Source organism: Heterodontus francisci, chromosome 19 (genome assembly GCF_036365525.1).
Source record: "Heterodontus francisci isolate sHetFra1 chromosome 19, sHetFra1.hap1, whole genome shotgun sequence".
Lineage (NCBI taxonomy): Eukaryota > Metazoa > Chordata > Chondrichthyes > Heterodontiformes > Heterodontidae > Heterodontus > Heterodontus francisci.
In genome coordinates this window covers 78,901,996-78,913,678 of record NC_090389.1, presented here as the reverse complement: position 1 = coordinate 78,913,678, position 11,683 = coordinate 78,901,996, and the positions used below count along the sequence as shown (strand labels likewise).

The window sequence follows — 11,683 nt, the reverse complement described above, 5'->3', positions numbered from 1 at the left end:
GAACGAGAGAAAACCAGAGAACGAGAGAAAACCAGAGAACGAGAGCGAGAGAGAACGAGAGAAAACCAGAGAACGAGAGCGAACGAGAGAAAACCAGAGAGAACGAGAGCGAGCGAACGAGCAAACGAGAGCAAACCCGAGAACAAGAGAGAGAACGAGAGAGCGAGAGCGAGAGCAAACCAGAGAATGAGAACGAGAGAAAACCAGAGAGAACGAGAGCGAGCGAACGAGCAAACGAGAGCAAACCCGAGAACGAGAGAGAGAATGAGTGCAAACCAGAGAATGAGAACGAGAGAAAACCAGAGAGAACGAGAGCGAGCGAACCCGAGAACGAGAGAGAGAACGAGAGAAAACCAGAGACAGAGAGCGAGAGAGAACGAGAGAAAACCAGAGACCGAGAGAGAGAACGAGAGAAAACCAGAGACCGAGAGAGAGAACGAGAGAAAACCAGAGACCGAGAGAGAGAACGAGAGAAAACCAGAGACCGAGAGAGAGAGAGAGAACGAGGGAGAGAGAGAGAACCAGAGAGAGAGAACCAGAGAACGAGAGCAAACGAGAGCGAGCAAGCGAAAGAACGAGGCAGAGCGAGCGAAAGAACGCGAGCAAGAGAACGCGAGCGAGAGAATGAGAACGCGAGAACGAAAACGAGCGAGAGAATGAGAACGCGAGAACGAAAACGAGAGAGAAAACGAGAACGCGAGAACGAAAACGAGAGAGAAAACGAGAACGCGAGAACGAAAACGAGAGAGAAAACGAGAACGCGAGCGAGAGAGAGAACGCGAGCGAGAGAACGAGAACGCGAGCGAGAGAACGAGAACGCGAGCGAGAGAACTAGAACGCGAGCGAGAGAACTAGAACGCGAGAACGAAAACAAGAGAGAAAACGAGAGAGAGAGAGAGAACGAGAGAGAGAGAACGAGAGAGAGAGAGAGAACGAGAGAGAGAGAGAGAACGAGAGAGAGAGAGAGAGAACGAGAGAGAGAGAGCAAACCAGGGAACGAGAGCAAACCAAAGAGAACGAGAGAGTGCGAACGAGAGCGAGCGAACGAGAGCAAACCCGAGAACGAGAACGAAAGCGAACTAGAGAACGAAAGCGAACTAGAGAACGAAAGCGAACTAGAGAACGAAAGCGAACTAGAGAACGAAAGCGAACTAGAGAACGAAAGCGAGCGAATGAGAGCAAACCAGGGAATGAGAGCGAGAGAGAACAAGAGCAAACCAGAGAACGAGAACGAAAGAAAACGAGAGAGAAAACCAGAGAGAACGAGAGAGAGCGAGCGAGAGCAAACCCGAGAACGAGAACGAGAGCAAACGAGAGTGAGCGAAAGAACGAGAGAGAGCGAGCGAATGAGAGCAAGCGAGCGAGAGAACGAGAGCGGGCGAGAGAACGAGAGCAAACCCGAGAGCGAGAGAGAGAACGCGAGCGAAAGAACGAGAACGCGAGAACGAAAACGAGAGAGAAAACGAGAACGCGAGAACGAAAACGAGAGAGAAAACGAGAGAGAGAGAGAACGAGAGAGAGAGAGAACGAGAGAGAGAGAGAACGAGAGCGAGAGAACGAGAGCGAGAGAACGAGAGCGAGAGAACGAGAGCGAGAGCGAAAGCGAACCAGAGAACGAGAGCGAGTGAGCGAGAGAGAGAGCGAGAGAGAGAGCGCGAGAGAGAGCGCGAGAGAGAGCGAGAGAGAGAGCGAGAGAGAGAGCGCGAGAGAGAGCGCGAGAGAGAGCGCGAGAGAGAGCGCGAGAGAGAGCGCGAGAGAGAGCGCGAGAGAGAGCGCGAGAGAGAGAGAGAGAGCGCGAGAGAGAGCGCGAGAGCGAGAGAGAGAGCGCGAGAGCGAGCGAGAGAGCGCGAGAGAGCGAGAGAACGCGAGAGAGAGAGAGAACGCGAGAGAGAGAGAGAACGCGAGAGAGAGAGAGAACGCGAGAGAGAGAGAGAACGCGAGCGAGAGAGAACGCGAGCGAGAGAGAACGCGAGCGAGAGAGAACGCGAGCGAGAGAGAACGCGAGCGAGAGAACGAGAACGCGAGAACGAAAACGAGAGAGAAAACGAGAGAGAGAGAGAACGAGAGAGAGAGAGAACGAGAGAGAGAGAGAACGAGAGAGAGAGAGAGAGAGAACCAGAGAGAGAGAGAGAGAGAGAACCAGAGAGAGAGAGCAAACCAGGGAACGAGAGCAAACGAGAGCAAGCGAGCGAAAGAACGATGCAGAGCGAGCGAAAGAATGCGAGCGAGAGAACGCGAGCAAACCCGAGAACGAGAGCAAACCAGAGAGAACGAGAGAGCGCGAACGAGAGCGAGCGAACGAGAGCAAACCCGAGAACGAGAGCGAGAACGAAAGCGAACTAGAGAACGAAAGCGAGCGAATGAGAGCAAACCAGGGAATGAGAGCGAGAGAGAACAAGAGCAAACCAGAGAACGAGAACGAAAGAAAACGAGAGAGAAAACCAGAGAGAACGAGAGAGAGCGAGCGAGAGCAAACCCGAGAACGAGAACGAGAGCAAACGAGAGTGAGCGAAAGAACGAGAGAGAGCGAGCGAATGAGAGCAAGCGAGCGAGAGAACGAGAGCGGGCGAGAGAACGAGAGCAAACCCGAGAGCGAGAGAACGAGAACGCGAGAACGAAAACGAGAGAGAAAACGAGAACGCGAGAACGAAAACGAGAGAGAAAACGAGAGAGAGAGAACGAGAGAGAGAGAGAACGAGAGAGAGAGAGAACGAGAGAGAGAGAGAACGAGAGAGAGAGAGAACGAGAGAGAGAGAGAACGAGAGAGAGAGAGAACGAGAGAGAGAGAGAACGAGAGAGAGAGAGAACGAGAGAGAGAGAGAACGAGAGAGAGAGAGAACGAGAGAGAGAGAACGAGAGAGAGAGAACGAGAGAGAGAGAGCGAAAGCGAACCAGAGAACGAGAGCGAGTGAGCGAGAGAACGAGAGCGAGAGAGAGAGCGAGAGAGAGAGCGCGAGAGCGAGTGAGCGAGAGAGAGAGCGCGAGAGCGAGTGAGCGAGAGAGAGAGTGAGTGAGCGAGAGAGAGAGCGAGAGAGCGAGCGCGAGAGCCAGAGAGCGAGCGCGAGAGCCAGAGAGCGAGCGCGAGAGCCAGAGAGCGAGCGCGAGAGCGAGAGAGCGAGCGCGAGAGCGAGAGAGCGAGCGCGAGAGCGAGAGAGCGAGCGCGAGAGCGAGAGAGCGAGCGCGAGAGCGAGTGAGCGCGAGAGCGAGAGCGAGAGAGCGAGCGCGAGAGCGAGAGCGAGAGCGAGAGCGTGAGCGCGAGAGCGAGAGTGAGTGCGAGAGCGAGAGAGCGAGAGCGAGAGAGTGAGCGCGAGAGCGAGAGAGTGAGCACGAGAGCGAGAGAGTGAGCGCGAGAGCGAGAGAGTGAGCGCGAGAGCGAGAGCGAGAGAGTGAGCGCGAGAGCGAGAGCGTGAGCGCGAGAGCGAGCGCGTGAGCGCGAGAGCGAGAGAGTGAGCGCGAGAGCGAGAGAGTGAGCGCGAGAGCGAGAGCGAGAGAGTGAGCGCGAGAGCGAGAGAGTGAGCGCGAGAAAACCAGAGAGCGAGAGAGAGAGAACGAGAGAGAGAGAGCGAGAGAGAGAGAACGAGAGAGAGAGAACGAGAGAGAGAGAACGAGAGAGAGAGAACGAGAGCAGACGAGAGCGCGAACGAGAGCAGACGAGAGCGCGAACGAGAGCAGACGAGAGCGCGAACGAGAGCAGACGAGAGAGCGAACGAGAGCAGACGAGAGAGCGAACGAGAGCAGACGAGAGAGAGCGAACAAGAGCAGACGAGAGCGAGCGAGCGAAAGAACGAGTGCGAGCGAGAGAACGTGAGCAAATCCGTGAACGAGAGCGAGAGAACGAGAACGAGAGCGAGAGCGAGAGAGCAGACGAGAGAGCGAGAGCGAGAGCAGACGAGAGAGCGAGAGCGAGAGCAGACGAGAGAGCGAACGAGAGCAGACGAGAGCGAGCGAGCGAAAGAACGAGAGCGAGCGAGCGAAAGAACGAGAGCGAGCGAGCGAAAGAACGAGAGCGAGCAAACCCGAGAACGAGAACGAGAGAGTGGACGAGAGAGTGGACGAGAGAGAGGACGAGAGCGAGAGAGAGAGGACGAGAGAGTGGACAAGAGAGTGGACGAGAGAGTGGACGAGAGAGTGGACGAGAGAGTGGACGAGAGAGAGGACGAGAGCGAGGACGAGAGCGAGAGAGAGAGAGGACGAGAGCGAGAGAGAGAGGACGAGAGCGAGAGAGAGAGGACGAGAGCGAGAGAGAGAGGACGAGAGCGAGAGAGAGAGGACGAGAGCGAGAGAGAGAGGACGAGAGCGAGAGAGAGTGGACGAGAGCGAGAGAGAGTGGACGAGAACGAAAGAAAACCAGAGAGAACGAGAGAGAGAACGAGAGAGAGAACGAGAGAGAGAACGAGAGAGAGAACGAGAGAGAGAACGAGAGAGAGAACGAGAGAGAAAACCAGAGAGAAAACCAGAGAGAAAACCAGAGAGAAAACCAGAGAGAACGAGAGAGAAAACCAGAGAGAACGAGAGAGAACGAGAGAGAAAACCAGAGAGTGAACGAGAGAGTGAACGAGAGAGTGAACGAGAGAGTGAACGAGAGAGTGAACGAGAGAGTGAACGAGAGAGTGAACGAGAGAGAAACCCAGAGAGAACGAGAGAGAAAACCAGAGAGAACGAGAGAGAAAATCAGAGAGAACGAGAGAGAAAATCAGAGAGAAAACCAAAGAACGAGAGAGAACCAGAGAATGAGAGAGCGCGAGCAAACCCGAGAATGAGAACGAGAGAACGAGAGCGAACGAGAGAGAGAACGAGAGCGAACAAGAGAGAGAACGAGAGAGAAAACGAGAGAGAAAACGAGAGAGAAAACGAGAGAGAAAACGAGAGAGAAAACGAGAGAGAAAACGAGAGAGAAAACGAGAGAGCGTGAGCAAACCCGAGAATGAGAACGAGAGAACGAGAGAGAACGAGAGAAAACCAGAGAACGCGAGCGAGAGAGAACGAGAGAAAACCAGAGAACGAGAGCGAGAGAGAAAACCAGAGAACGAGAGCGAGAGAGAAATGCAGAGAATGAGAGCGAGAGAGAAAACCAGAGAATGAGAGCGAGAGAGAAAACCAGAGAACGAGAGCGAGAGTGACCGAGAGAAAACCAGAGAACGAGAGCGAGAATGACCGAGAGAAAACCAGAGAACGAGAGCGAGAGAGACCGAGAGCAAAACGAGAGAACGAGAGCGAGAGAGACCGAGAGCAAAACGAGAGAACGAGAGCGAGAGAGACCGAGAGCAAAACGAGAGAACGAGAGCGAGAGAGACCGAGAGCAAACCGAGAGAACGAGAGCGAGAGAGAAAACCAGAGAACGAGAGCGAGAGAGAAAACCAGAGAACGAGAGCGAGAGAGAAAACCAGAGAACGAGAGAGAGAGAACGAGAGAAAACCAGAGAACGAGAGCGAGAGTGACCGAGAGAAAACCAGAGAACGAGAGCGAGAGAGACCGAGAGCAAAACGAGAGAACGAGAGCGAGAGAGACCGAGAGCAAACCAGAGAACGAGAGCGAGAGAGACCGAGAGCAAACCAGAGAACGAGAGAGAGAGAGAAAACCAGAGAACGAGAGAGAGAGAGAAAACCCGAGAGAACGAGAGAAAACCAGAGAACGAGAGAGAGAGAGAAAACCAGAGAACGAGAGAGAGAGAGAAAACCAGAGAACGAGAGCGAGAGAGAAAACCCGAGAGAACGAGAGAGAGAGAGAAAACCCGAGAGAACGAGAGAAAACCCGAGAGCGAGAGAGAGAGAGAAAACCCGAGAGAGCGAGAGAAAACCCGAGAGCGAGAGAAAACCCGAGAGCGAGAGAAAACCCGAGAGCGAGAGAAAACCCGAGAGCGAGAGAAAACCCGAGAGCGAGAGAAAACCCGAGAGCGAGAGAAAACCCGAGAGCGAGAGAAAACCCGAGAGCGAGAGAAAACCCGAGAGCGAGAGAAAACCCGAGAGCGAGAGAAAACCCGAGAGCGAGAGAGAGAGAGAAAACCCGAGAGAACGAGAGAAAACCCGAGAGCGAGAGAAAACCCGAGAGCGAGAGAAAACCAGAGAGCGAGAGAAAACCAGAGAGCGAGAGAAAACCAGAGAGCGAGAGAAAACCAGAGAGCGAGAGAAAACCAGAGAGCGAGAGAAAACCAGAGAGCGAGAGAAAACCAGAGAGCGAGAGAAAACCAGAGAGCGAGAGAAAACCAGAGAGCGAGAGAAAACCAGAGAGCGAGAGAAAACCAGAGAGCGAGAGAGACCGAGAGAAAACCAGAGAACGAGAGCGAGAGAGACCGAGAGAAAACCAGAGAACGAGAGCGAGAGAGACCGAGAGAAAACCAGAGAACGAGAGCGAGAGAGACCGAGAGAAAACCAGAGAACGAGAGAGAACGAGAGCAAAACCAGAGAACGAGAGAGAACGAGAGCAAAACCAGAGAACGAGAGCGAGAGAGAAAATCAGAGAACGAGAGCGAGAGAGAAAACCAGAGAACGAAAGCGAGAGAGAAAACCAGAGAACGAAAGCGAGAGAGAAAACCAGAGAACGAAAGCGAGAGAGAATCCCAGAGAACGAAAGCGAGAGAGAAAACCAGAGAACGAGAGCGAGAGAGACCGAGAGAAAACCAAAGAACAAGAGCGAGAGAGACCGAGAGAAAACCAGAGAACGAGAACGAGAGGGAACGAGAGAAAACCAGAGAACGAGAACGAGAGAGAAAACCAGAGAACGAGAGCGAGAGAGAAAACCAGAGAACGAGAGCGAGAGAGAAAACCAGAGAACGAGAGCGAGAGAGAAAACCAGAGAACGAGAGCGAGAGAGACCGAGAGAAAACCAGAGAACGAGAGCGAGAGAGACCGAGAGAAAACCAGAGAACGAGAGAGACCGAGAGAAAACCAGAGAACGAGAACGAGAGAGACCGAGAGAAAACCAGAGAACGAGAGCGAGAGAGACTGAGAGAAAACCAGAGAACGAGAGCGAGAGAGACCGAGAGAAAACCAGAGAACGAGAGCGAGAGAGACCGAGAGAAAACCAGAGAACGAGAGCGAGAGAGACCGAGAGCAAAACCAGAGAGCGAGAGCGAACCAGAGAATGAGAACGAGAGAAAACCAGAGAGAACGAGAGCGAGCGAACGAGCAAACGAGAGCAAACCCGAGAACAAGAGAGAGAACGAGAGAGCGAGAGCGAGAGCAAACCAGAGAATGAGAACGAGAGCGAGCGAACGAGCAAACGAGAGCAAACCCGAGAACGAGAGAGAGAATAAGTGCAAACCAGAGAATGAGAACGAGAGAAAACCAGAGAGAACGAGAGCGAGCGAACCCGAAAACGAGAGAGAGAACGAGAGAAAACCAGAGACCGAGAGCGAGAGAGAACGAGAGAAAACCAGAGACCGAGAGAGAGAGAGAGAGAACCAGAGAGAGAGAACCAGAGAACGAGAGCAAAGAGCGAGCAAGCGAAAGAACGAGGCAGAGCGAGCGAAAGAACGCGAGCAAGAGAACGCGAGCGAGAGAACGAGAACGCGAGAACGAAAACGAGAGAGAAAACGAGAACGCGAGAACGAAAACGAGAACGAGAGAGAGAGAGAGAACGAGAGAGAGAGAGAGAACGAGAGAGAGAGAGAACGAGAGAGAGAGAGAACGAGAGAGAGAGAGAACGAGAGAGAGAGAGAACGAGAGAGAGAGAGAACGAGAGCAAGCGAGCGAAAGAACGATGCAGAGCGAGCGAAAGAATGCGAGCAAATCCGAGAACGAGAGCAAAACAGAGAGAACGAGAGAGCGCGAACGAGAGCGAGCGAACGAGAGCAAACCCGAGAACGAGAGAGAGAACGAGAACGAGAACGAGAGCGAGAGCGAGAACGAGAACGAGAACGAGAACGAGAACGAAAGCGAACTAGAGAACGAAAGCGAACTAGAGAACGAAAGCGAACTAGAGAACGTGAGCGAACTAGAGAACGTGAGCGAACTAGAGAACGTGAGCGAACTAGAGAACGAAAGCGAACTAGAGAACGAAAGCGAACTAGAGAACGAAAGCGAACTAGAGAACGAAAGCGAACTAGAGAATGAAAGCGAGCGAATGAGAGCAAACCAGAGAATGAGAACGAAAGAAAACGAGAGAGAAAACCAGAGAGAACGAGAGAGAGCGAGAGAGAGCGAGCGAGAGCAAACCCGAGAACGAGAACGAGAGCAAACGAGAGTGAGCGAAAGAACGAGAGAGAGCGAGCGAATGAGAGCAAGCGAGCGAGAGAACGAGAGCGGGCGAGAGAACGAGAGCAAACCCGAGAGCGAGAGAGAGAACGCGAGCGAGAGAACGAGAACGCGAGAACGAAAACGAGAGAGAAAACGAGAACGCGAGAACGAAAACGAGAGAGAAAACGAGAGAGAGAGAGAGAGAACGAGAGAGAGAGAGAACGAGAGAGAGAGAGAGAACGAGAGAACGAGAGAGAGAGAGAACAAACCAGGGAACGAGAGCAAGCGAGCGAAAGAACGATGCAGAGCGAGCGAAAGAATGCGAGCGAGAGAACGCAAGCCAACCCGAGAACGAGAGCAAACCAGAGAGAACGAGAGAGCGCGAACGAGAGCGAGCGAACGAGAGCAAACCCGAGAACGAGAACGAGAACGAAAGCGAACTAGAGAACAAAAGCGAACTAGAGAACGAAAGCGAACTAGAGAACGAAAGCGAACTAGAGAACGAAAGCGAGCGAATGAGAGCAAACCAGAGAATGAGAGCGAGAGAACAAGAGCAAACCAGAGAACGAGAACGAAAGAAAACGAGAGAGAAAACCAGAGAGAACGAGAGAGAGCGAGCGAGAGCAAACCCGATAACGAGAACGAGAGCAAACGAGAGTGAGCGAGCGAATGAGAGCAAGCGAGCGAGAGAACGAGAGCGGGCGAGAGAACGAGAGCAAACCCGAGAGCGAGAGAGAGAACGAGAGCGAGAGAACGCGAGAGCGAGAGCGAAAGCGAACCAGAGAACGAGAGCGAGTGAGCGAGAGGGAGAGAGTGAGCGAGAGGGAGAGAGTGAGCGAGAGCGAGAGAGAGAGCGAGAGCGAGAGAGCGAGAGCGAGAGAGCGAGAGCGAGAGAGAGAGAGCGAGAGAGAGAGAGCGAGAGAGAGAGAACGAGAGAGAGAGAACGAGAGAGAGAGAACGCGAACGAGAGCAGACGAGAACGCGAACGAGAGAGCGAACGAGAGCAGACGAGAGAGCGAACGAGAGCAGACGAGAGAGCGAACGAGAGCGCGAACGAGAGCAGACGAGAGCGAGCGAGCGAAAGAACGAGAGCGAGCGAGCGAAAGAACGAGAGCGAGCGAGCGAAAGAACGAGAGCGAGCGAGCGAAAGAATGAGAGCGAGCGAGAGAACGTGAGCAAACCCGAGAACGAGAGCGAGAGAACGAGAGCGAGAGCGAGGACGAGAGCGAGGACGAGAGCGAGGACGAGAGCGAGGACGAGAGCGAGGACGAGAGCGAGAGGACGAGAGCGAGAGGACGAGAGCGAGAGAGAGAGGACGAGAGCGAGAGGACGAGAGCGAGAGAGAGAGGACGAGAGCGAGAGAGAGAACGAGAGCAAACCAGAGAACGAAAGAAAACGAGAGAAAACCAGAGAGAACGAGAGAAAAAACCAGAGAGAACGAGAGAGAAAACCAGAGAGAACGAGAGAGAAAACCAGAGAGAACGAGAGAAAACCAGAGAGAACGAGAGAAAACCAGAGAGAACGAGAGAGAAAACCAGAGAGAACGAGAGAGAACGAGAGAGCGTGAGCAAACCCGAGAATGAGAACGAGAGACCGAGAGCGAGAGCAAACCAGAGAATGAGAACGAGAGAGAGAACGAGAGAGAGAACGAGAGAGAGAACGAGAGAGAGAACGAGAGAGAGAACGAGAGAGAGAACGAGAGAGAGAACGAGAGAGAGAACGAGAGAGAGAACGAGAGAAAACCAGAGAACGAGAATGCGAAAGCGAGAGGACGAGAGCGAGAGGACGAGAGCGAGAGCGAGAGGACGAGAGCGAGAGCGAGAGGACGAGAGCGAGAGCGAGAGGACGAGAGCGAGAGAGAGGACGAGAGCGAGAGAGAGGACGAGAGCGAGAGAGAGAACGAGAGAGAGAACGAGAGAGAGAACGAGAGAACGAGAGAGAGAACGAGAGAGAGAACGAGAGAGAGAACGAGAGAGAGAACGAGAGAGAGAACGAGAGAGAGAACACCAGAGAGAACGAGAGAAAACCAGAGAACGAGAACGCGAAAGCGAGAACGAGAGAGTGGACGAGAGAGAGTGGACGAGAGAGAGTGGACGAGAGAGAGTGGACGAGAGAGAGTGGACGAGAGAGAGTGGACGAGAGAGAGTGGACGAGAGAGAGTGGACGAGAGAGAGAGGACGAGAGCGAGAGAGAGAGGACGAGAGCGAGAGAGAGAGGGCGAGAGCGAGAGAGAGAGGGCGAGAGCGAGAGAGAGAGGACGAGAGCGAGAGAGAGAGGACGAGAGCGAGAGAGAGAGGACGAGAGCGAGAGAGAGAGGACGAGAGCAAACCAGAGAACGAGAACGAAAGAAAACGAGAGCAAACCAGAGAATGAGAACGAGAGAGAAAACCAGAGAGAAAACCAGAGAGAACGAGAGCAAACCAGAGAATGAGAACGAGAGAGAAAACCAGAGAGAACGAGAGCAAACCAGAGAATGAGAACGAGAGAAAACCAGAGCGAACGAGAGAGAAAACCAGAGAACGAGAACGAGAGAAAACCAGAGCGAACGAGAGAGAAAACCAGAGAACGAGAACGAGAGAAAACCAGAGCGAACGAGAGAGAAAACCAGAGAACGAGAACGAAAGAAAACGAGAGAGAAAACCAGAGCGAACGAGAGAGAAAACTAGAGAACAAGAGAGAAGACCAGAGTGAACGAGAGCAAACCAGAGAATGAGAACGAGAGAGAAAACCAGAGAGAACGAGAGAGAAAACCAGAGTGAACGAGAGCAAACCAGAGAATGAGAACGAGAGAGAGAACGAGAGAGAGAACGAGAGAGAGAACGAGAGAGAGAACGAGAGAGAGAACGAGAGAGAGAACGAGAGAGAGAACGAGAGAGAGAACGAGACAGAGAACGAGAGAGAGAACCAGAGAGAACGAGAGAAAAAACCAGAGAGAACGAGAGAAAAAACCAGAGAGAACGAGAGAAAACCAGAGAGCGAGAGAGAACGAGAGAAAACCAGAGAACGAGAGAGAACCAGAGAATGAGAGCGCGCGAGCAAACCCGAGAATGAGAACGAGAGAACGAGAGCAAACCAGAGCGAACGAGAGAGAAAACGAGAGAGAAAACGAGAGAGAAAACGAGAGAGAAAACGAGAGAGAAAACGAGAGAGCGTGAGCAAACCCGAGAATGAGAACGAGAGAACGAGAGAGAACGAGAGAAAACCAGAGAACGAGAGCGAGAGAGAACGAGAGAAAACCAGAGAACGAGAGCGAGAGAGAAAACCAGAGAACGAGAGCGAGAGAGAAAACGAGAGAGAACGAGAGCGAGAGAGAAAACCAGAGAACGAGAGCGAGAGAGAAAACGAGAGAGAAAACGAGAGAGAAAACGAGAGAGAAAACGAGAGAGAGAACGAGAGAGAGAACGAGAGAGAGAACGAGAGAGAGAACGAGAGAGAGAACGAGAGAGAGAACGAGAGAGCGTGAGCAAACCCGAGAATGAGAACGAGAGAAAACGAGAGAAAACCAGAGA

General features: G+C 53.1%; 2 protein-coding genes across 4 annotated transcripts in view; one reads left to right on the top strand and one right to left on the bottom strand.

Annotated features, from left to right (window-relative positions):
- LOC137380442 (trichohyalin-like) overlaps positions 1 to 8,051 on the top strand; it is a 15,167-nt gene extending 7,116 nt beyond the window's left edge. Inside the window, exons 5-8 of the mRNA XM_068052370.1 lie at positions 1,022 to 1,316; positions 2,063 to 2,608; positions 3,591 to 3,683; positions 7,725 to 8,051. Coding sequence (XP_067908471.1) covers positions 1,022 to 1,316; positions 2,063 to 2,608; positions 3,591 to 3,683; positions 7,725 to 8,051 — 1,261 coding nt within the window. The remainder of the gene's footprint in view (positions 1 to 1,021; positions 1,317 to 2,062; positions 2,609 to 3,590; positions 3,684 to 7,724) is intronic.
- Positions 1 to 11,683, bottom strand: part of LOC137380227 (ubiquitin-like modifier-activating enzyme 1) — a 360,351-nt gene that overhangs the window by 289,600 nt on the left and 59,068 nt on the right. The window lies entirely within an intron of this gene.